Below are 22,371 nucleotides of genomic sequence, written 5' to 3' on the forward strand. Positions count from 1 at the left end.
ATTTTCTGAGATTGTGGATTTGGGGTTTTCATGAGCTGTAAGCCATAATCATCACAGTTATGACACATCACGGCTTGAACTATCTTGCTTTGCATGTAATGAGTCTATCTCATATATTAGGTTCACCTTTTAAGTTGCATTACTGAAATAAATGAACTTTTGCACGATATTCTAATTTTTCGAGTTTCACCTGTATGGGCAATCTGATACTGCTGTGGCCTTGTTTCATGCAGCTGGACAAGATTATAAAAAACAAGAACTATGTTGATTTCAGTAAGATATATTACTAGTATGGCATAGATACAGAATCTTTGTAACAAGAATTTTCTAGCCTTCATTTATAGTGAATTAATTAAGGCAGAATCTCTTTCAATGTGTTGATGTTTTTGTTCCACAGCTGAGCTCCTGTTCATGACTTGCCTCTTTTCTATTGATTATTTATGTCTGTGCTCACTTCCTCCTTTTCCATCCTCTCCCACATGTCCACATAATTATATTAAAGTTATGTCCTTTGAGTTCAACAAGTCCATACTTAAATACACTCAAGACTTCAGTCTTGATCAGACATTGTTCAGTCATAGGTAGAGAATATATCTGTTTTAAGTCAGTTTAATTCAAAACTGTGATTTTAAAACACCAATTATAAATAGTAGAAACTCTACCAGCAGATCCAAATTAAATCCAGTGTCACCATATAAAATGAGATTGGCTTTAGTCAACTTTCACGATGAGAGCTTTTTCCTTGCTCCCTTCATGCTGTATCACTTAAATATGTGTTGGGGAAAACATAAGTTCTAGGACATCCATGGTCTAAGTATTTTCTTTTCTGATGCTCCTGATTCTTAAAGATTAGAAGTGCTCATGCATCTTACAATGTGCCACTCCCTTGTGTATTCTCTGAAATATATATTGACAGCAGCAACAATATGGGGGAAGCAGTGATTTTGATGATGGAACCCCTAAACAGACACTGATATTTTCTACCTTCTTCATCTAGAAAGATAATGGCAGGCTTATCAGCTTGTAATTATTTGGAGATTATTATAGTGGATGCTGCAGAAGGCATATAGGTGATTCTTTCATCTGTCACATGTTACATATTGTCTGTGCCTTTTCAGCTGTAGATCCAAGACATGTCAAGTAGACTTGGGGCTTGTTATTTGTGCCTGTATGAATGTGTATGTGTGTGTATATATGTGTGTGTGTGTTTGTATGTGTATGTATGTGTATATGTATATGTGTGTATGCATGTGTATGTGTGTGTTTGTATGTGTATGTATATGTATACACATACACATATACTTTTTAGTGGGTCAAGAAATTGATAGAAAGGTAACAATAAAGGTAACAATAAAACAAATGAAGGAGAGGTAAAGGAGGGTAGGGAGGCACTGATCACCAAAGGAAAGTATGTAACTACACAAATGTGTGTTTTAAAGTAGAAGAATAAAGAGAGGTGGTATGCTCATCCCATCTCCTCTATTGGTTAAGAAATAGGAAGCTTAAAATAAAATAAAATAAAATAATAAAAATAAAATAAAAGTAAAGATGAGTTCAAATAGTTGAAAACTCTCAGATCAAATCTATTTATTTCTTCCCAGTGATGACTGTAGGAAAATGAAATGATTGGGCAAGATTCAGATACAAGCCAATAACGCACATGTCATTCGCGTGTCCCTCTATATTTTCCAGATATCTCTTTCCATATTTCCTGAACATTATTTTTTTTCTTTTTCTTTCACTACTGGTGGGGAATCAAGAATTGGCTCACTGTCTGGTCCGTAAGGCACCAAGTTCAAGACCTCCTGTAATAGGAGTGTACAATTTGTAAAACTGAGCTAGCTAGGGTTATGGTTTTATTAAACATTGCTAAGTTTGTATTACAGAAGAAAAATTGCTATTTCCCTTCACTTTTTCTTTCCAGTTGTGTGCTTTCAACCCAAATTCTCATGGTTACAGATTTAATGAGTTTCATGTTGCATGGGAGTTACTGCTGTGCATTATGGGAAGGGGAGGAAAGATCCCATTTCCTATCTATGTTCTGCAAATCATTCCAATCTCCTCTAGAGGGTCCATAATGCTGTAAATCAGGGATGCCCAACGTTGGCAACTTTAGGGCTTGTGGAATCCACATTGGACACTCCTGCTTTAAATAAAGCACTCTTGTTCTACCTCATCTTGTCCTGTTTTAGCTATAAGACTTAAGTGCAGACCTATGTCTAAGTATAACAGAATTGTTGTGTACACACAAAAACTATGAATAAATTTCCATTTTAAAAGGAGCAGTTTGAAACTTTCAATATTGCCTGAAGTTTTTATGATATTATTAGAAGTTACTCAGTTCTCAATCCTATATCTTGTTAGACTGAGGCAATGGGATATAGAGTTTAGATTTTTTTTTTAATGCAGTGTTTTTAATTCACATTATAATGTGCTGCTGGCTTGGGGTTCCAGATGGCACATCCTTTTTACTTCTCAAGCTTCTCTTTGCAGTTTATGTGCTGTTTATGGGCATAAAACAGCTTTCTCTGAATATCTGTCTCTAAACTTCTATATTAATTCTTGAGCCTTTTATGCTTTTCACAGGAGTTTATTTGTGCTTATCCTATTTATTTTATTGTCAGGCAACACCAACAGTATCTTTGCACTGGACTACATCAGTGGTGCTTTAACTCTGAATGGGCCACTGGACCGAGAAAATCCTTTTTACAGTGCTGGATTTATTCTTACAGTGAAGGTAAGAGAAAAACCTGGGCCACTGGTTCAGAACACCTCGGACAGAAGAAAAGAACGTGCAGTTTTTTAAATTGATTGTGGAATAGTTAGTGATATGCCTGACCAATTATGTGATAGCATTTCACCAAGGTGCTAATGTCAACAGTGGCCTTTAGTATTTAAATGGGAATGTCATGGTTCCAATAAATGAAATCAATTAAAAGAACTTCAAGACAAGGAATTCTTCCTTAAAGAACATTTTATTAGGAAACAAAGTATCGGCACTTACATAGTTGAACCCAAGAATGAGATTCCCTCCTCCCAGATACAAAATAACAAATTGCAATTCCCTCCCCACAAAGGCTGTCATAAATCACATTCACCAATTAACACAAAACGGGGGCTTTTCTCTCTGGCCCTTCAGCCCACCAAAACCCTATCAGAGCACGTCCTTGAGTTCCCACACTTCTATATTGTTATGGTTAGCTAAATCCTCCGGCATTTACCCCATCCCTCCTTTTACATCTGAACTCTAAAAGAAGTGAAAAAGCACATTAAAAGCAAAAGTAAAATGGCTGCTGATTCTCCATTGTCAGAGCGTGGACATCCATTGTCACAGTGTTGATAGGGAACTTACTAGATCATTTCAGGATTGTAGGCTAGACTGAGAGGTATTAACAAAATCTCTTCAGTATTTTTTACCAAGGAAATGATATGGCCGTGTCTATGACATCACAAGCAGACAATCTCAACTCAAAGAAAATTGTATTATTAATAAGATAATAACATGAGAGCCAATTTGGTCTAGTAGTTAAGACATCTGGCTAGAAACCAGGAGACTGTGAGTTCCAGTCCTGCCTTAGGCATGCAAATCAGATGGGTGACTTTGGCCCATTCATTTTCTCTCCCAGTCCAGCCCAGGGCTGTTGTGGGAAAAATAGGAGGAGAAGGGAGTATTAGGTATGTTTGCCACCTTGAGTTATTTATGAAAAATAATAAAGGCAGGAAAACAATAAAATAAATAAATAAACATCTAATCCCCATGGAATTATTAAGATTTAAGAAAAAAAAGCTAAAGAGGAATATCACATGAAATGAAAATGGCAGATGTTTTGGAAATTGGATTTTAAAATGTGGCTTAGATGTGTAAGTTTGAGAATTGGTAATATTTTCTACCAGTACACCTGAAATGTAGAAATAAAATATTGGTTATCAAGAATATAAACAAAATATATTGGGCACTCACGCCTAAAAAAAGACAAATTCATGAGTAGTATCCTGGAAAAAATGCACAAATATTGGTTTGAATTTCAGAAAATAAGTTTATTGTGTACTTTTTATTGATGCTTTGTTCTTTTCACATATTTGGCTAAACCACTTCTGCCCTTCTAAGTTTTTTGTGACATGTTTTGTGCACAAATTACAGTAAATTACAGTTTTATAATCACATGCTTCCACTACAATTAAAGTGCTTTCTTGTCTGATGTCCAGCTGTTAAAGACTGAGCTACAGATGGGCATTTCCAGTTATCAGTTACAGGTGGTCTTGACTTATGATCACAGAATTTCGAACCAGAATTTCTGTTGCTAAGCAAGATGGTGATTAAGTGAGTTGTGCCAAATTTTGCAACCTTTTATGCTGTAGCTGTTAAGCAAATCATTGCGGTTGTTAAGTGAATCATATGGTCATTAAGTGAATCTAGTTTTCCCCATTGACTTTGCTTGTTGGAAGCTGAAGGTTGCAAATCACTTGACTCCAGGATGTTGCAAATACATGCCGGTTGCCAAGCACCCAAATTTTAATCACATGACCCTGGGGATGCTATGATGATCGTGAGAGGACCAGTCATAAGTCATTTTTTTCAGTGATGGGATATTAACATTCTCTCAAAACTCCATCATGAGATATATTTTACCAATATTGAACGTTTCCTAGAAATACTTGCTTGGGTTTTGACCACCACTCACAAACTCAGCAAAGTTATAGATATGCTGGCTAGTTGGATGATAGTGATACAAAAAGAGCAAGCAGTACAGGGGTAACAAAGGATGCACTGGTCCTTCTAAGGACATTAATAAAGGTAGTCCTTGACTTACAACAGTTCATTTAGCAACTATTCAAAGTTACAATGCCACTGAAAAAAGTGACTTATGAACGTTTTTCCCACTTACGACCGCTGTAGCATCCCCATAGTTGTGATCAAAATTCAGATCCTTGATAATTGACTCATATTTATGACAGTTGCAGTGTCTCAGGCTCATGTGATTCCATTTTTCAACCTTCTAACAAAGTCAGTGGAGAAGCCAGATTCACTTAACAACTGTGTTACTAATTTAACAACCACAGTGATTCACTTAATGACTGAGGCAAGAAAGGTCATAAAATGAGGCAAAATTCACTTAAGAAATGTCTCACTTGGCAACAGAAATTTTGGGCTGAATTATGGTCATAAGTTGAGGACTACCTGTCATTAATAGAAATGAGTTGTAAGAAAAATAACCATTAGAAAATGTTGCATAGCTTTTCAGTCATCATTCTATAAGAGTTACACCTTTCTTCCCCTCTTCTGGGGTCTTTTTCATATCTGCTGATGTTAGATAGGAAAAAAACCTAGAACAGTCCTTAGATTTCCAAAAATGATGGAGTGCTTGATGATGGTGATGGAATTTCTGCAGTCATGTATCCCACCAGTTGGTACATGATAATGGAATTGTCATTATTCAGATTTCTTTTTTGGTCATTTATGAGGCACCAATAATGTCTGATGCTCCTCAGAAGAGCCAACTTAGAGAGAGGAGGGGCAAATCAGCTTATCTAACAAATACCCAAAGAGCTCTTTTTCAGTTCTGCAAACCTCACTCCCTCCATTACAGATCTTTAACTAAAATCAATATAAAGCTGGAAACATATTTAGTGAAATAAATTCTACTCAGATGGAAGAGATGGAGATAGGAGAGAGGGCATCTGCTACAAAGTTCATTGATTAAGAGGGTGTAGCATTTTCCAAAAAAAGGAATGATCACCCCCATTGTCTGCTGACTAAGGCAACATTTTGTCATGGAGAGATGTTGGCATGCAATTAGTCCATTTGACCCCTATCTTAAGTTTCGTTCAGTGGAATTCTAAATGGTCAATACGCTATTATTGCTAGCCCTTGAAATCTTGCTCCTTTCCACAATTCCTTTTTCATTTTAGTTAAAGACAAATCTGACTGAGGCAAAGCCTTTGTTTCAATAGGGAAGAAAATTCCTCCTGCCCCTCCCTTCCCCTGTTTGCTAAATATGAAGGCTGGTTCTCTCCCATCAAATCCTAACACAACATAGAGGAGGTGGGCAGCACATAAATCTAATCAATAGTTATTGCTTTCTCTGTTTGTTAGTCTGCAAGTGCCTGGGAAGTTATGCCCCTCAAATGTTAAAGAAGGATATTTTAAATTCAAAACTTTTCAAGAAGGGATATACACCAATATGAAGTTGGCATGGATGTTTGGTTACAACCCCTCCAGGTGGGATCTTCCATAAAGTTGTAAAATTTTGCTATCCTCTTGTCTAAGAATCAGCAGAAAAATATGCCAGCATGAATTGCACTGTCCCACTTGCTGAGCCCTAACTTGACTCAAGAATTAGGCTGCCATACTTATGGTTTTAATATGGGACAAGGGAAGAAAAATGATTGGTCAATTCCCCCAGTTCCATTTCCAGTTCATCTGCCAGAAGGAGAAACCTCCACTAATCCCTCTCCATAACCCAGGGTTTAGTGAAAGAGACTCACCTGAAGTCATCCAGAAGGCTTTGTGCCTAATGCTGGCGCAAAGCAGAACTCAATGTCTCCTGGTTTCTAATCTGGCATCTCCTTAACATGTTGGGAGGTGGGGTTGGGGAAGTGTATTTGGATCTTTGAGATTTAACTGCCTTTCAATTGTCCAAGTGACAGGTTATAGGCATGGAGCGATGACTATTTCTGAACTTGGGTGTAGTTCCAATCTGTGTGTGAAATAGCTCAGCTGACAGAGGAGGGATGTGAGATCTGGATCATCCCACACCTGCCCTCTGCACCTGCAACCTACAAACCAGGAATAGCCTTCCTTTCTATATTACAGAATCACAGAGTATTGTCTTACAATCAATACCCGGTATTTTTTGTTAGCAAGGAAGATTAAATACTTTTAGAAAAAGATATGTTAAGGAATAAAGTGATAAAGTAACATAAATGCATAAATAATATACAAAAAATACATTTACTTTTAAAAGACATGACTACTTTTATGTAACCTAGAGAAAGTTGTAACAATAAGTTACCATTCAATTATACATGTTAGTTCAATACATTAGTTTATTATCAAGAAGAAATTAACCCCATTGAACCGAGTACAAACTTCCTTAAAAAGTTTGTGCTGTTAAGCTGGTTTTGAGAAGTCCCCAAAACATTTTTGGCAGTATTTTCAGAATATGCCCTTGGCCTACCTAGGGTGTAGTGAAAGAGACTCACCTGAAGTCATCCAGAAGACTTTGTGCCTAATGCGGGCACAAAGGAGAACTCACGGTCTCTTGGTTTCTAGTCTGGAATCTTAACCACTACAGTGAACTAAAAAACTCTCTTTATTAAGCTTAATCATCTGCTTAATTTCTTCTACACAGCTTCTATTGATCTTAGTAACATAGCACTAATTATATGAAACATAGCTAAATCTAAAAGAAATATGATTTATTGATGACGTCCACAGTTTCTTCAGTTCTTTGTGAAATTTTATTTTCACTTTATGTATTCAGGGAACTGAACTAAATGATGATCGGACACCTTCCAATGCCACAGTGATGACTACCTTCAACATCCTTGTTATTGACATAAATGACAATGCTCCTGAATTCAACAGTTCAGAGTACAATGTGGCTATTCCTGAATTGGCCCAAGTAGGCTTCGCTCTTCCTCTTTTCATCCAAGTGCAGGATAAAGATGAGGTAAAATATGAACAATTAGGATTAAATCATTCTTTTTTGATTGCCTGAATTATGTTCCTAATTTTTTTCCTTCGTATTTTACATAATAGAATAAAGATAATCTGGATAATTAAGATAATTAATTGGAATAACATTCCATATTATTTTTTCTAATTTATATTTATTAAGAGAATCACATTATACATGCTATGTCTAAGTCAGATTTTAGTACATACTGATTTATTACATGATTTATATCATTAAAAGTCTTCCGAATTATGAAAAAATTCTCCAAACAATTTAGATCTATTTTTTTAAAAAACAAAACATTATTTATAGTTGCCATTTATAAAACTCAGCTCTTTTATATCTGGTAATTTTAATTCCCTTCTACTGTATGCACATTCCTGCATCCTTGACAATTTGCTATCATAACTGTAATCAATTGTTTGCTATATAATCCATAATTGCATAGAAATAACTTTCATGATGTATCAATAATTTGTGGTTAAGTTAGACTTTCATCAAGTAACTGTGTTATGTGGATAATGGCTGGAGTACTTTTCAACATCTGCATTTTTTTTAACCCATGGTTCCATCTTTAAAATGATAATGATACCATGTATGCTACCTAGCAGGTACAGTGGCAGTTTTTGTGCAATTAAATATTTTCCTTTCTCAGGTTGTTTTGATAAATGTACAGATTTTTGTTCTGGTGGCAATAACATAGGTTTTTCATCTGGAGTCTTCTATTGGTTCATATGTATGTACACAAAAAGCCTTTTTTAATTCAGATATATCACCTGAAATTAAACATTCTGACTATGTAGAAATCAGTGACAATTAGAAAAGGTTTGGGATTTCACCTACCACTGGGGGTCTTCTCATTCTTTTATATCTATGCTCCTTAAACATCTACTGATCTCATTGCATAACAAGTTAGCTTTCATTGAGAAACCACTAGGAAGTTGATACTATATGTGCTTTTCTCCTGTCCAGCTGTTAAACCTACATTGTGCTCACTTGGAAAACTGACAAAAAAGAAAGTTTATTTCCTGTGTGATTTTTTATCAAGAAGGTCCTTTGAACAAAAAACTTGAGATTTGTCCAGGTTGAAGGAGATGTGCTGTAAAAGGCCATTAGCACAAAACTAGAAATTTCTCCTGTCCATTCCTTTGCCAGAGTGACAGCTTTTTATTTCTCCTTCATATCAGAATATTTTGGTCCAGTGAGAATTCACATCTGTGGGTATCAGAAATCTTTCAGTTAAAGTGTCTATTAAATGACAGGTTCAAGTTATTTGGCTGAATTGTCTTTCATTCTTCCATATATATACTCTCTCAAACATATACACATATAAAAGACAAATGCTTACTTATCTTTACTGTAAGATTCTCAAGTGCAAGATAACTCCATTTGTTTTTCTAAATTCTGTTGGCTTCTAAAAATCTCCTTTCTTGCATGACTGGGCTTCATGACTTCTGTTGGGATGTGACCAGTTACTGTTCTGTATCATCTTTTGGTTTTAGTCTGGAGTTGCTAATATGAATCAGCAAAGGCCAATTTGTCTTGGAACAGTACTGAAGTTGTTTTAACTCCAGTCTAATATTGTGCTGTTGAATTACTCATCCAATTTGACTCATATATTCATGCTTTATTGCCTGTGCACAATTCAACCATAGAACTATCCCATAATGTGCAATGGCCTTTAAGTTGGGCTTAAAAGCTTGCAGATGTGTTATACTATAATTTCCATAATTCCAAAGCAGTACATAGGCTAAGGATTTGTTGGATAGTTATGCATTATATTTGGAAGTTACCAGCCTGGGAGATCTTAGTCAATATTAATTTTAAGGCTGAGACTGGCAAGAATTAGCTCAATTACTCTGGGCAAATCTGAGTGATTTGCATGAGTTACTAGTTCCCATAGCTTTAACCCTACAAATAAAAATAATCACTATTTGACTACCATACCACAGTTCATGCAAAACATTTCATTGGGTCATGGGGTGAAATAGCCTATTTTGCAATTGGGAAAATGGGAGCCATTGACCAAGCCAATAAACCCCCAGAAATTTGGATTTAGCAACAAATGGACTTAAATGTTTTAGGTCTTAGCCATGTCATCTCAACTCCCAAACCATGATAACTCATTCTAGTCTACCAAGAAAAAGGATGCAGATGAAAAAAATGGATGAACCACCTACTGTCTGAAATATATCACCAAATTTCTGATACCCATGGAACACACCATAGTCTTTGATGTTTAAGAATTGTCTATGTAATACACAGTCCCCCACAAAAAACCGGACCATGTCTCAACAACAACAGCCAGCCAGCCAAACAACCCAAAACCAGACCATGACTCAGAGGCAACCGACCAAACAAACTCCATTTGCATCACACAGATGATACTTAAACACCAAAGACTATGGCCCAGCAACAACAACCAGCGAATCAAACAGCCCGAAACCAGACCATCCAGGTAAACAAATACCCACACCAATTTACATCACACAAAAAGGTATTTAAAGGCCAGTGCTCTGACAGATGAGCACAATTCAGAGTGCACTGAAGATGTCCCCCTGAATGGAGATGAAACGTTTGCAGCCAAATCGCCAAGCTCGGAGATCAAACCAACGGCCCAGGATAAAAAGGGTTTTGGGCTTCCTCTGCTGGCTTACTTTCTGCAGCCCTTGCCATTCTAGTGATAGTAGACAGGGATCAATGCAGCAGATAGGAGATCAAGTGCTTTTGCAAAATGGCAGTCACTTAGAGCATTGTTGGTTTTTATGTGACTAAGTATTGGGTGACCTGCCATTGCTTCAGTTTATTTCTCTTCTTGTTTCCCTTCCCTTCTCTGTGTTTTATCTATTTCTCTATCCTCTATCTGCTAGCCTAAATAATGGGGAAGGGTATGCTGACATCATGAAGTCCTCTCTTGCTACAAGTCTTGGGGAATGCAAAATGTCCTGCTTCCAAATATGCAGAATAATTAGCCCCCCCAATGGAATTTTGGCCTCAGTACCATGATTGTATGTTGCCAGAACATGAGTGAAGAAATTTGACTTGGTCATCAGTCTTGAATGTCATTCATATCAAGTAAAGGGGTCCTTTCAAATTTTGTTTTAGAAGTTACTTAAGAAGGATAGTGAGCATCATACCTCAAATCCATGTTTTTTCTTGCATCCATTCCTACTTTTATCTTTTCTTCATGTGGACCACTTCTACTTGGAAAGATGAGCTTAGCCTTATTCTTACCTTTTTGCATTGTCACCTTTAGAATGGCTGGAAAGTCAGATTCATTTTTTCATTTGTATGTTTCTGGCCCATGGGATATTCCTGACTCTATTGCTACCCCTCATTACTTTAATTAAATTCAATGTATTGATCAAGCAAGCAGACTTTTCAGTAAATATGGCATCAATTAAAATACAATGCAAGAAAAATGCATTTAAAAAAATCAAAGGAATGGCTGGAAAAAAACTTTGTATGCTAAAATTTATATGAGAAAGTGGGGAGAAAAAAAATCAGCTGAACTTCTAGGATGCAAAATAATCCATGAGTGTATTAATTCCCAATATCTTCATAAAAATAATTTAAAAAAATAAAACAAATCTTATGTGTTTATTTACTGTTAGTTACAAGGAGATAATCTGTTGAAATAAGGAATTTATATATAATCTGATTTAACATTTCTATTAAAAAAAAACAGTTCCCACAAGCACTATGCACATTCCTAATTTAAAGAATTACTGAAACCACATGGAGATAATTAAAGATATGTAAATCCTTTGGTGCTCTGGAATAATATGTTGTTTTCATCAGTATTCATCAGTATTTAGAAAAAAAAAGTAGTCTCCTTCATTTGTGAATTTATTTTGCTCCTGGAAACTTAATTTAATTTAACTGGATGTCTTAATTAGGAGGGAAACTGTATAATAGATTATGAGATTTTTGTTTTAAAATGTAGATTTAGCCACAAGGAAATTGTGACTACTTCGTGAAAAAAGGAGTAATTTAACACGGATGCTCCAGCTGTCACCCACAAGAATAGCTTCTCCTCAAGAAAATTCCATCTTTGGTGTTTTACATTGGGAAAGCAAGCAATGTTTTATGTTTCCGATATTTAAAGTTGTTGTCACTGTATCAGTTGCAAAACTATTACTTTATTCCATTTACAGATGATGCCTAAGACCAGCATCTAAACCTCCAGCCACCTTTAAGTTATTACATTTCGGTGATCATACCCATTTGGAGATGACCTTTAAAGATAGTTGTAATACAATTTATTCATTTGTTAGGTTTATCCCAGGAGATCAACGCAACTGGCAGATGATTCTCCTTCATTTTTCTCCCACGTCAACCCTATGAAGTACTTTGGGCTAAGAGAGAATGGCTGGCCCAAAGCCACCCATGTTTAAAGAGCTAAGCAGAGATGTGAACCTAGGTCTCTCCAACCCTCATCCAATACTTCAATTATTATACCGCAAGATCTCATGGATGTAAATCTTTGGATTCAGTAGTAATCCCTAAAAACTTAGTTATTTCCCATAACAAGAATTTTGATTCTTCAAAGGACCTCTACTTTTTTCCCCAGGGATTTTCTTTCATGAGTTAGAAGAGGCATTTTTTCTTTTTAGTGGATCCTTCATGGTGTGCCGTATAAAGCTCCATATAGTTTTGGTTGTCATATGATCAACCAGGTTTTTGTGAGCATTGTCAGTTCACCAAGTAGATGAAGCATTTCCTATTTGTAACCATCACAAACAGGAAATCATCTATTCACAAGAGTAACCTACATGTAGGTAACTCATTACACTTTATCAAGCAGATTGTACATGTAGCAATATAAAGAACTCATAGTCTGAAAAAAATGGCTTTTAAATGGATAATTTCCTCAGATGAACCCTGTGAAAACAAAATAATATTGTTCCTAAATCATACCAAAGGCCCATTTACTTCATTTCATATTCAGAGACCACCTAGATTGTTCAGTTTTATTTTAGCATTCATCAGCCTGCCCTTCAGCCTGCAAGGATTTCTACAGAAGCTTACATAAAACATAAAAAGTCAATAAGAATAATGCAACCCAATTTAAAGGGGACAAGAATTAAATAAGTAATTTATTTATTGCTATCATTGATCAAAAAGCAAGCAAAGAAATGGTAGGCATAGGAAAGAAACAATAACACAAAAATAGACACATTAAAGTTTAATTCAGATAAACAGTGATTCTAGACAGTCCTCTAGACTGGTACAACTCTAATCTTCCAAAAGATTATTTTGTGTCTAATAACGACATCCAGTATCCATGCTGAGGCTGTATCCCTGATATCAATTCCCTTCTAATCTATAGTGTTTTGAGCCCAGTGATCTATGAAATCTAAAAAGCCAAGATAGGAAAAATTGAAAATTTTAGAAAAAGGGGTTTCTTAGACATCCATTGCCAAAAAAAATTGGAAAAAAAAACAAGTTTCCTTCCTTTTTTTTCCTGGCTTTTAACCACCATAGCAGATGGAGGTCGTCAAACCTTGAAAGTCTGCAAATGTTTGGTAAAATTAAATTTACTTCCAGATTAACACCACTATTGTTGGTTCTCCCATGTGAGTGGTCCATGGCTTTCCAGCAGTATTTCTATTGTCACTGTATAGAGCAGGTGAGTGGGTTTGTTTGTGTTATATACACAAGAACATTTACAAATTTATTCTGAGGTTTTCAATGTTTGTAATATATTGTGAATTCTTAAAAACAGATGTTAGCTACTGATCAGCTAGGGAGACTACACACTGAAAAAATTGTGTAGTTGATTTTTGCTTGCATTTTAATAGTTAATGAGAATATTATAGCCATGTCCTTATATTATTTAAAGAATAAAATGAAGTTCTAGATTAACATGGGGCATTTTTACATGTCTTGGCATGTGGCTTGTCTTCTCTGGCTTTGAGGTTAAAAAGAGATTGCCCAGGCTAGTAATTGAACAAGAATCTACCTGCACTATAGGCTAAAACTAAGGAGTAAAAAAAATATATAGAAAAAGGAAATGGCAACTTTCTTTCAACTATGACCAAGAAAACCTGAATATAGTTTTCCATAAAGTAACCAGCAGTCAAGCTGATTCAAAAGGAAAACTTTGGAGGAAAGGAAATAGTTCTTCAAAAATTATACAGAGGAATGCAAAGGACATTTCATTTACTGTAAGTGATTGATAGTTAATATATAGTAAGATATAACCCTGAATGTCCTCTGAATTTCTTCTGTGTTGGAACCTCATAGATCAAATTACAAGAGATAATGTCCTCTCATGTGGTCCTTTGAAAGAAGAAAATGTTTCATTTATAGTTAACTTAAATGTTTTTTTACGAATGTTTGTAGAAGATGAAATATAGTGGAGTTTTCTATTTATGATTGCAATTTGTCAGTGTAATCATAATGATTGGATAGTGTTCCTCTCATTCCAAATGCAGTTTAACCAGTTCATTAACAAACAAACAACAACAACAACAACAAATTCAAATGACATGTAAAACTGAGACAATTGCCTTGGAAACGGAAGCATGCTTGTCAGCATACCAAACTGTGTCCTAGCAAGGTTATAAATAGGTATTAGCACTTCTGAAACAGTAGCCCTGAAAATGGGAATGACACGGGTTCCTGAAATGAGCATATGTATAGAAAGCCAGGATTACTCATCTGAGAAGTTACCATTGTGAAATGAGAACAATTTTTATAAAATTTCTGAAGCAAATTACAGGTAGTCATTAATTTATGACCATCCATTTAACAACAATCTGGAATTACGACAGCCACAGAATGGATGCTTTATGCCACATAAAGCATTTCCAGTCATTGCAAAGTGTTACACAACCACCCCGTGGTCACGTGATCACAATCTGGGTGCTTGGTAGCCTGTTTGCACTTACAACTGGTTGCCAAGCAGTTGACATTGCCATTTGCAGTATTCTCTGCTGGCTTCCCCAGAAAGTTAATGGGGAAGCCAGCAGGGAAGGTTCTAAGGCAGTGGTGGCGAACCTATGGCACCGGTGCCACAGGCGGCACTCAGAGCCCTCTCTGTGGGCATGCGCGCCGTCGCCCCAGTCCTAGGCCTTCAGCTGGGTTTTATAAAACCTTTTCGCTTTAGGACTCTGCCGCCATGTACAAAAAAAAGGTTCAATCAATCAGTCAATTTCAACTTCTCGCGGGAAAAAAAGATCTTGCAAAGTTGGAATTGATTGATCGAACTTTTTAGTCCCACCCAGTCTGCTGTTACCACCGCAGCCACGCCCACCCAATTGGCCACACCCACCTAATGGGCCACACCCACCTAATGGGCCACACCCACCTAATGGGCCACACCCACCCGGCACCCGACGATGCATAAGTGGGTTTTGAGTTGCAGTTTGGGCACTCAGTCTCTAAAAGGTTCGCCATCACTGTTCTAAGGTGCTATCACCTGCTGTAAAGATGAGATTTCCCCACCCCCATACTTGCAGGCACCCCTTTCAGAGCAAAAGGTCTTCCTTGTTGAGAGGAAGGGAACTCCTTTGAAGGGCTGCAGAAATGGGGATCAGATCTGAACTCTATTCTTGTAGCTCTTCGGAGGAGTTCCTTTCCATGCATGGATCGCCATAGCAAAGGCGATCCTTTCAATTTGGTGTATATTTGCAGAAATGTGTTTACATTTCAAACCATCCCCCACAATGCCACAATGTCTTTTCTCTGTATGGGGTTGATGCAAGGTGAATGGTATTCCAGCTTATTCCGAACAGCTGGAAGATGTTTGGCAATTTATGTACACAAGCATCCACCGCTTTTTGCTGTTGTCGATGTTACTATTGTTACTAAAATGTGCCAGGATACTAGGATAGATGTCTTCAGTCAGGAATAATGCTTTGAGGAAGGAGTTTTGTAAGCACAGATCCTACAGGATGAGGGAGAGAAATCTAGATTTCAAATGCCCAGCAGAAAACACAGAATTGAACGGGTTGGTTATATATTAAGAGTTCTTCACTGTCAGCTAAAAATAATCAATTGTCTTAACTGGTGCTAATTAGCCTGCAGTAAAAATTGCTTGAAGATGTCTGGTTATAAACCAGCCACTGAATTCCTGAATGGGTAGCAATTGACAAAAAAACAAAAAAAACCCAGCAAAAATATACATATGCTCCCACTTAGTTCCCAAAAAGATGTAGAAACCCAACAGGTATTCCAGTTTCATTGAAACAGGTCTTGTGTCGGAGTTGTTGGGCTGGAAAAATCTCTATAAACCTATTTGCATAGGCTAAAAAAAATACCTTGGACTCAAACTCAAATATAATAGATGAATGCTACTGGCATATTCCTTTTCTATCATGTTTTGTAAGCAAAACAACTTGCTTTCATTCTCTGAAACTTTTTTCTACCATTTCCCAATCTTAAAAACATATTAATATTTATTTATTTATAGAAGAAAACCAGTTATTAAAATTAGTAATATGTTACAATTAGTAATATGAAGAGGGCAGCTTCTATAAACCATAACTATTGATAAAAATGTGCAACCAAGACTGCTTGGACAAGTCCCTGTAGGTTTTTTGGGCATGGTTTTTGAGAAGTGGTTTGCCATTGTCTTTTTTCTAGAGCTGAGAGAGAGTGACTGGCCCAAAGTCCATCCAGCTGGCTTTGTCCCTAAGCTAGACTAGATTCACATTCTCCTGGTTTCTAGCCTGATGCCTTAACCACTATATCAAACTGGCTTTCTGAAGCATAACATACTGTATACATATAATAAGCATCAGTTTTAAACATAGCATTAAATCTTGACCATGCAGAATAATATTGATCAGTCTTTCACATTATGTTGATAATAGCACCAGTTCATCAATAGAGAGCAAACATATATCTTTCCTCTCTAAGACTATGAATTTAGTGTTTGGATTATGCTTGAATTTGCTCAGTCTCTTGAATTTCAACCCATCATTTTCATAAGGAAAGTCAGCAGTTGAGCTGCCAGGGACTAGTCCCTTTTCAGCCGCCAAAGCTCCCTGGGTGATTTTGAGCCAATCATTTTCTCTCAGCCCAGTCTATCTTACAGGTTTGTTGTTGTTATTGCTGTTGTGGTTGTTGGATAATATGAAGGACATCCCCATGAAGCTGTCGTCGGCCCTTGGAGGAAAGGTGAAACATAAATCTAACCAACCAATACATAAATGAACAAAATATAACAAAAAATAAATAAAATCCCCATCATAGTAAGATTAGAATATTTGAATTATTAAATGCTATGAGGTTATTTTTTTGTCTCTTTTGTAACCTTTTTCTCATGTGATCACTTTTTGTGACCTTCTCACAAGTAAAGTCAATGGGGAAGCCAGATTCACTTAACAACCGTGTGACTAACTTAACAGCTGTAGTGATTCACTTAACAACTGGCAAGAAAGGTCATAAAATGAGACAAAACTCACTTAACAAATGTCTCAGCAACAGAAATTTTGGGTTCAATTATGGTCATAAGTCAAGGAGTACTTTTAGTTGTAGGTCAAGGCAGGAACAATGACTGTCAAGTCAGTGACAATGTTGTGGGGCAGCCAAGTGTGTCTTTATGAGTACAACTACATTTACACTACCCTTTTTTCCCCAAAGGAACAGTGGCATCTTCCATAAAATCTTGAATTACTGTTTCTGTCACCTTTGATCATTAGCTATGCTGGCTGTATCTGATAGGGTTTGGAACACACAACATCTGATGGTCACAAGTTGCCAGTCCTTGGGCTATGGAGAACATAAATGGAGCAATTTTGCTGCAACCTGATGAAACCACCATGAGGTAGATTAGGCTGAAAAATGGCATCTTGCTCCAGGGCACCCAGTAAGCTTCATGATGGCTCAGCATGGATTTGAGCTGAATGCCGTACCCCACAGTGGTTTGATTCTGTTTCATATTCATGCAGTACTTCCACAGGGATTATGTGACCCAGGTACCTGCTTTAGAGAAGGAAATTTGACGGTCTGATTACTTAAAAGAGCTTGAAAGCTTTTGCTCCCAAACTCACAACTTGAATGAAGTCAGCCCTAGCATTGGCACCACTAATCTGGGTGACATCAAGAGAGCAGTCAGAAATCCAGCCTTGAAACCCAGAATACAGCTTTGCCTACAGGACATAACATTATCAATAAGCTTAATCAGTAAACAATGACATATATGATCTGATGTGTAAAATGTGTGTGCTTATATGCATATACCTATGTAAACACACAGCACACAACTATTCAAAAGTGCACTACGTGATGTTTTTTTTTTCTTTAATCCATATATACAGTAATGTAAAAGCATGACAGGGGTCTTGATAATAAAGAATAAAAGACTGCTCTCTAGTATCCTTTCCCCAAAGTGCAAGCTGTCGATCGGAATGAATTAGATTTCACAGAGGGATTTGCAGTACATGGAATTAAACAGCAAATTATCCTTAAAGAGGGAGAATCAATCATTTGGAGCAGAGATAAGCTGAAGGCAAGTGAGCCTTGGATTGATCCCGTCTGTGCACGGCATGGATGGAATTCAGCAGAGAGCCTGGGGCCAGCAGAAGAGAAACGGGGAATACTTGAGCCCAAGACAAAATGTTCACTTTGAAAAGCAAAAAAAAGCAAAAATGTGAACCAAATTAAAGTGAATTATTTGGGCTCTAGACGCCTTTAAATTGCATGTATGCATTATTGAGAGGAAGATATGCTTATTCAGCTTAGCTTTGAAACTGTGGCAGCTTTAACTTTCACTCAGCCAATGCTGAATCTTACATGTACATTCAGAAACTTGACTAATGCTACACTGCCAATCACATTCTTCCCCAGGTAGTCATTTAGGAGGATGGCCACACTGCTATTTGGTTTCAACTCCAGTCTCTCAAAAGCAGTTTGAAGGCAATCCGAGATTTTCTTCTCACAAAACTGAGAATGAGGGGCAACGAATCCTGCTTATGTGGTAAGTTGCTGTAGGTCCAGGAGATATAAATAGTTCCTTTACCCACCACTCAAAAAAGGGAAATAAAATTAGTTTCTTGCATATGCTCAAAGGAAAATAAACCTAGAGATCATTACTTTACATTGAATACTTTGGTCTATAGTTCCTTTAAAAATCCGAGCGGTTGTTGTAAGGAGGAGCTGCAAAACCATCAAACCATCTTTTTTTTTTCTTGATTTCTTGCTTGGGCATTTTTTTAAATCAAATTTTTATTAATTTTTTAAATAAACAAATATATAATTATGGCATACATTAATTAAAAAAAGACATAAAAACCTCCTATTCCAAGATGCTCAGCAGCCTCCCAGGACCACATTCACCCTCTCTTAACCTACCTACTTCCCTACTCCTCCTTCCTTCTTCCTCTCCACCCTCTCAACAACTCTACCCTACACATCCCCCCTCCTTCTCTCCTCCTCTTTCAGATGTGGTCCTGGAGGTCGACTGAGCCTCCTTTATACATTATATCTCACTACCATTCTAGTATACCAAAATATAACTATACATAAGAGATCCCTTTCCCCCCTCCCCCCTGGACTTCCCGGAACAAAATACAGGATTAAAGCACATCCCATTCCATATCTAAATTACAATTTAACTAAACAAACATAATACAATCAATATTTACATACTTTAACTCTAACTAAAACAATAAGTAAAAACAATATATCTACTCAAAAACTATATGATATTTATTCATTCCATACTTTCTCTGAATATAATCTATCCATCTCCAACATTTAAGCTGTAAACTAAAATACATACAAGACAATTTTTAAAGATCTAAATATTATCTATAAAACATCTTATATAAATTTTCTCTTAAATTTTACGCTTAAGTTTTTCCTTCACTTTCTTCACTCTTAAGTCAATACTTTCGAAGAAATCTTCTTATCTTTCATTGGATCAGCAGCAGCATTCCAGTCTCCAAACATATACAAAAACCTATAAAATTGTTTTTGATAAAATCAAACCATTCACATTCAGCGTCATCAACTTAACCATCCTTTGGTTTGTGGAGCTTATTAAGCATTCCCTGCAAATCTGTCGTTACAGATCTCTTTGGCCTCGCCCCTCCCACTGGCTCCGAAGTCGGTGAATATGTTATGGATACAATTTCTTTTTGTTGTTGCTCTCTCTCTTTACGCCTATAGGCAGCACGGGTCATTCTTTGCTCCTTTGAGTTCACTCCCAACTTTTGACTTAAGATTGACTTGCTTGGGCATTTTGAACTAGAAGTCGGGAGTGAGGGAAGAGTTCCAGAAAGGGGGAAAATAGTTCATAATGAAGAAAGGAGAAGTTTCTCAAAGAGCAAGTACTCAGAGTACTATATGGTAGTGATGATCATATAATTGCCAAGGTCTATATAAAGTTATTAAAATTGAATTTGGAAAATGAACATGGGTTTAGAACAAACAATAATTGGTTGTAAGTCATTATTTATAAATCCCCATTGTCCAATGGTAAAACTATATCATGACTTCCTATGATAGGTAATCCAGTTGTTCACAAAGGCTGTTTTGAAATGAAGTGTGGAATTCATCCTGAAGCATCTTTCATATAATGGCAAAATGTTCATCCTCTCCAAATGTATATCAATGGTGATCCAGAGTCTTACCCAAGTACTAAGAGCTGAGCCAGTCCCATAGATTAACAGCACTGTTTGTACTATTTTACCCCAATTGCAATTTCCTTCCTTCCTTCCTTCCTTCCTTCCTTCCTTCCTTCCTTCCTTCCTTCCTTCCTTCCTTCCTTCCCACTTGAATCTTAGATGTTCACTTTCCAAAAGTGAACTTTCACAAAGGCTATATGGCCTTGAAATACCCAAAAAACAGTTCTGTAAAGAAAAAAGCTGTGGCTAAACTTTTAATTTTATATTCGATGGAATCAGAATAAGACTGACAATTTGCAGCATTAACTGAACAGGATTCTCATGGTCATCCTGAGATATTTCACACATAGGTGATGGACGTTGCATAGCCATTACAAAGCATCTGTAATTCATGGTAGGAACCCTTATATTAGGAAGACATTCATTTTACCACAAGTCACTTGTATGCGTTTGTGACAGACTCTGAGTACTTGCTCTTTGAGAAACTTCTCCTTTCTTCATTATGAACCAAAGAGAGACCTTCTTTAAGTTAATCACAGCTTCTTTGTTATCGAGCAAATGGTGAGAAAATCACTAGTCAATCATCTTAGAGTCTAAAATGCTGCTTTTATAATGAAGTGCACTAAAATCATCTGCTAATCTGTTCTTTTTTTTTAGTTTATAGTCTATTTTTTTAAAGGACAAGGCTGACTAAGAAAGAAAAAAAAGTTTAGGTATTGTTGTTCTTTTCCCCCCAAGTATGTGGTCAGTCTTCATTCTTGATTTGGCTTCACTTAACAAGGAAAAAAATGGAATCTTAAAGTGAAAGAACATGTAGACAGCCTGATTTTTTTTTTAAAAAAATGAAGTTATATGAGGATTGTGTTAACAAAGCTTCTTGCATCTAATGTTTCTTATTAGTCCATCTATATGGGGATGTACTTGCACTATTGTAGTTATTTATTGGGGTCGGTGAGGGATGCCAGATTCTGTGGGGAATATTCTGAGGAAGAGAGTAATAAGGGATGATAGCAGAGATGTCTGCAGATTATGGTTAAAAAAAAGAGTTTCAGAGGGTGGATCAGGATAGGAATAGATATAGGCATACAGAGAATCCTTCTACTCGTACAATTTTTATTTCTGGACACTAAGATTCTCATGCCAATGAAGTAGTGTGAGCTAATGTTATATACAAGTGAAAATATTATTTACAAAAACCAGCAAGTGCAAAATAATACATAGAGACATATAATACCACAAATTAAGTCCTAACCTATTTAATTTTCCTCTCTTTCAAGTATCTTTTCCTCACTTTCAACTTTATTACAGCTTCTTCTTCCTCTTCTTATCTCAGTTACTGAGACTGGAATGTCCATGAGTTTTCTCCTGGTTGTCTCGCTGCCAAACAAAAGCTTTGCTCTGTTGATACTTTGCAGGTAGTCCTCCACTTATGACCACAATTGAGCCCAACAGTGAGTTTTGACCCATTTTACGACTTTTCCTGCCATGTTTGTTAAGTGAGTCACTGCGGTTGTTAAGTTAGTAACACGGTTGTTAAGTGAACCAGGGTTCCCCATTGACTCTGCTTGTCAGAAGGTTGCAAAGGAGGATCACATGACTCCCTGGACACTGCAACCGTCATAAATATGAATCAGTTGTCAAGTATCTGAATGTAAATCACGTGACCACGGGGGTCCTGTAACGGTCATACATGTGAAAAATGATGATAGGTCATCAGTTGTAACTTTGAATGGTCACTAAATGAACTGTTGTAAGACAAATAACCATGTATAACCATGAAATATATATACCTCTGTACAGGGGTCTTCTAGCATTTCCCCCTCTCTGCCTACATGTTTCAACATCCCAGGATCATGTGATTGCCATTTGCAACTTTCCCAGCTGGCTTCCCATAAGCCACTGATGGTGAACCTTTTAGAGACCGAGTGCCCAAACTGCAACCCAAAACCCACTTATGCATCGTCGGGTGCCGGGTGGGTGTGGCCAGTTGGGTGGGTGTGGCCCATTGGAGATATTTATTGTATTGTACTGTTTTTATTTACCTGTAAGCCGCCCTGAGTCCCTCGGGAGAAGGGCGGGGTATAAATGAAATAAAATAAATAAATAAATAA

The 22,371-nt window shown here is 36.8% G+C and overlaps 1 protein-coding gene across 1 annotated transcript in view; it reads left to right on the forward strand.

Moving 5' to 3' along the window:
* CDH23 (cadherin related 23) overlaps positions 1–22,371 on the forward strand; it is a gene marked incomplete at its 5' end in the record, with an annotated part of 322,097 nt that overhangs the window by 38,877 nt on the left and 260,849 nt on the right. The window contains 2 exons of the mRNA XM_015813612.1: positions 2,625–2,737; positions 7,485–7,673. Of these exons, the coding sequence (XP_015669098.1) occupies positions 2,625–2,737; positions 7,485–7,673 (302 nt within the window). The remainder of the gene's footprint in view (positions 1–2,624; positions 2,738–7,484; positions 7,674–22,371) is intronic.

This window comes from Protobothrops mucrosquamatus, unplaced genomic scaffold (genome assembly GCF_001527695.2).
Source record: "Protobothrops mucrosquamatus isolate PMUCROS unplaced genomic scaffold, P.Mucros_1.0 scaffold175, whole genome shotgun sequence".
Classification (NCBI taxonomy): Eukaryota; Metazoa; Chordata; class Lepidosauria; order Squamata; family Viperidae; genus Protobothrops; species Protobothrops mucrosquamatus.